Source organism: Eurypyga helias, unplaced genomic scaffold (assembly GCF_000690775.1).
Source record: "Eurypyga helias isolate BGI_N326 unplaced genomic scaffold, ASM69077v1 Scaffold45522, whole genome shotgun sequence".
Classification (NCBI taxonomy): Eukaryota; Metazoa; Chordata; class Aves; order Eurypygiformes; family Eurypygidae; genus Eurypyga; species Eurypyga helias.
The window spans coordinates 1-2997 of NW_010234846.1; the positions used below are offsets into that span (position 1 = coordinate 1).

A 2997-nucleotide genomic window follows, 5' to 3' on the forward strand; every position below is an offset into this window, starting at 1 on the left:
GGCCCCGCGGCCGGGGTTGTGTGCGGAGCCCGGTGCTGCCGGGCGGGCAGCTCTGTCTGAGGGCGCCTTCTTCACCAGCGGGCTTCGGGCACGGCGCTCCTGGGCACCGGGGAGGCAGAAGCCCTCTCTGCCTGCAGCTTAACAGACTTCTCTCAAGGCAGAGTGCTGCAGTGAGCGTATCCAAGACCCCCAAATCTCCCTCTGTGTTGTCCCTGTTGCATATGCACGCGACAAGTGTGTGGCATCTTGCGTACACGCTTAGCATATAAGTGCTCATTTAACATGCTTAGGAGTAGCCATGTAATCATTCTGTTTAAGATAGAAACCTTCTGGAAAGAGCCTTTGATGGTTTCTGAAAACTTTCTCATGCAGTTGTGTGCCCCAGAGCACAAACAGTAGCCATCAAGCCATGTGTTTGGCAGAGGGAGTGTGTTCTTGTGAGACTGCTCACCTGTTTCTCCTTTATTTGTAGGTATGGTCCCAAAATGCCTCTTGCAGTGGATTGCACTGCTGAGCTGATTCGATGCAAGGTCCTGGATTCATCTGGCAGGTTGAAATCGCACGAGCTCATCCTCTCTTACGGGCTGGCGCTTGTCAGGTAGGGCTCTGAAGGCCTGTGTGCTATGAGGGCAAGAGGCCTGGACAGATAGTGTTATTCAGCTGTCTGATTTCACTGTGCATCTCTGGGATCAGAGTGTTGTGCAGCAGGGAGGGGATTTGTCGCTGGGCTTCCCAGTTTCTCTGTAGCTCTGGATAGTAATTCATCTTTTCTGTAACCTGCATGCAGGTTTGTCAACTTGATCACAGAAAGGAAACAGAAAATGGTCAGCATTCCTCTGAGACAATTAGCCAGAGAGGTAAATATTTAATAAAAGTTACTCGATAACGTATGTATATACAGAGAGCATGTGCATTGTCTATTAACAACACTGGGTGGAGGGAATTGGGGGGTGGTGGTGTCATTCTTTTGTAGCCAAAATAATGGATGTAGATGTCTGTTCTTTCCAACTGCGAAGTTTTAAACAGGCTTCATGCAACTAGAGCTAAAACTTTGTTCTTTAAAGTCAGATTTTGAATCGTGTGATCAAAAGTCTTGATTTACATGTAAATAGTCCCACTTGACATATACACCACCCATTTTTGTTTCTTAGCTACTGAGATATGGAAAAGGAGCTAAATCTATGGTTTATAAATTCTAGTCTTTGACAAGCAAGATTATATATAAAAAGCACTTAATCACATTCACAGGTATTGTCATGTCATGTCTCTCTCTTGAAGGGAGCTTGTACGCTTCTGTGTGGAGGAGGGAAGGTTCAAGGTATAATTGCAGTAGCAGGACCAACTTGCATCCTTTTATTGCCAGCTGCACTCAGCATCATATGTGGGTCTGAACAGCAAGCTTTGAAAGTGAGGAACAGCCACTGTCCTGTATAGGCAGCCTTGTCTGGGGCCCCTCTGTGAGAATGATGATTTTTTTTCTAAAAACCCCAGGGGTTTTAAGAAAGGTGCTACTTCTCTCCTTTTAAAACTGATCAAGCTTAAAAATAGAGTTCTTGCATACTTGAGTTACTTGTCCTTTAGAAAGTTGAAAAAAAATGGTATGCATCTTGGAGGGTGTGTGATTGGAGTATTATATATGATATGGTTTGTATCTTTGATGTACAACCTGTCATCCAGAGTGTTTCGTCAGTTTAAATATAATTAACTGTTTCTCAGTATCTTCATTAAATTATACTGTCTAAAAGGACCTCTGTTTTTGCAAGTAATATTGAAGAACTTAAACTGTAAAGTTGGCATGGATCCTAGGCCACCGGAGGAGTGGGATCAGAGAGGAGGGGATCTCAGCCCACTCTTGAAGTGGGAAGCTGGGGGACTGTGGTGCAGCCATGGCTGGGAAGAGGCCGCTCCCCCCGAGGTAGAGGTTCTCTGCAGCCTTGCAGGGCTGCATGCCGTTGTGGTGTGGTGCAGTGGGAACTGTGGGGTAATGCCCATGCCTCTTCTTCCAGGTGGATATCCCCATCTGGGTTGTGGATCTCCGTCACGAGTTGACCCATGGGAAGCTGCCACGGTTGGCTCTGTGCCGCAAGGGTGAGTGCTGCTGGTGGGCGGCATTGGGAGGGCCCGGCCTGAGGTGCACTCGGTGGCAACGCCAGTGCGGCAGGCCCTGAGGGAAGCTCCCCTGCTTCCGTTCTGGGGCCCTGCAGGGCAGGCAGTGAGCTCATCCTGGTAAGGAGAGTTGTGGTGCGAGACACTGGGAGGCTTTGCTGCAGCCCTGTGTGGGTAGCTGAACTGTGTCTGGTGGCTCCAGGCTGTGGTGCATCACAGGGCAGGTGTTCAGAGACTTTCTCCTTCCACTGAAAAAAATACTGGAAACAATAGTTCAGCCCTCTGGCTTCTTTACAGCACAGAAAGCTAATCTCAGGGAGAGGTAAAAGCTTTTCCTGATGATTTAGAGATACCTGAGACTCTTAAAAAATCCTATTTAGGGAGAAATGCAGTACTGCAAGCCTGAATGAATGACCAGCTCATGGTGTTTGAAGGGATTCCTGGGAAATTTTGGGTTAAGCACAGTTAAACAACTTTCAGCAGGGTTTTTAGATTGACTTGCAGAGTGAAATAGTAATGACAGAAAAGGGATTTGATTTTCCATTCTATCTAATGTATGACTAGTGTACTCTCTGCACAAAAGTTGATGTTACCTGTGTAGACTCTGTTGATCATGGTGATACCAAAGATGACTAATTTTCTCATCAGAACGCCACTGCTGAGACATAATTTCTGCTTAGATTTGGCCTAGATTGAACAAGGTGCGGTGCTGTAGCAATATCCAATCTGTTTTGTTGCCAAAAAGACAGTGGATGGGTGTTAACAGGCCTTTGATACTTCGTTGTTTGGGTTTTTTTTATAACTTGTTCACCTTTTCAGTAATGGAGCTGTATGTGATTTCAGGGTTCGTAACGTATAGAATCATGGAACGGTTCGGGTTGGAAGGGACCT

The 2997-nt window shown here is 46.5% G+C and overlaps 1 protein-coding gene across 1 annotated transcript; it reads left to right on the forward strand.

Annotated features, from left to right (window-relative positions):
* Positions 1 to 472: 472 nt before the first annotated feature.
* On the forward strand, positions 473 to 2168 carry LOC104504557 (ribosomal biogenesis protein LAS1L-like; the record flags this gene model as incomplete). Its single annotated transcript, XM_010146578.1, has 3 exons — positions 473 to 598; positions 788 to 857; positions 2007 to 2168. Coding segments are annotated over 3 exons (358 nt in total), but the record flags the coding sequence as incomplete, so codon positions are not given.
* Between the last annotated feature and the right edge of the window lie 829 nt (positions 2169 to 2997).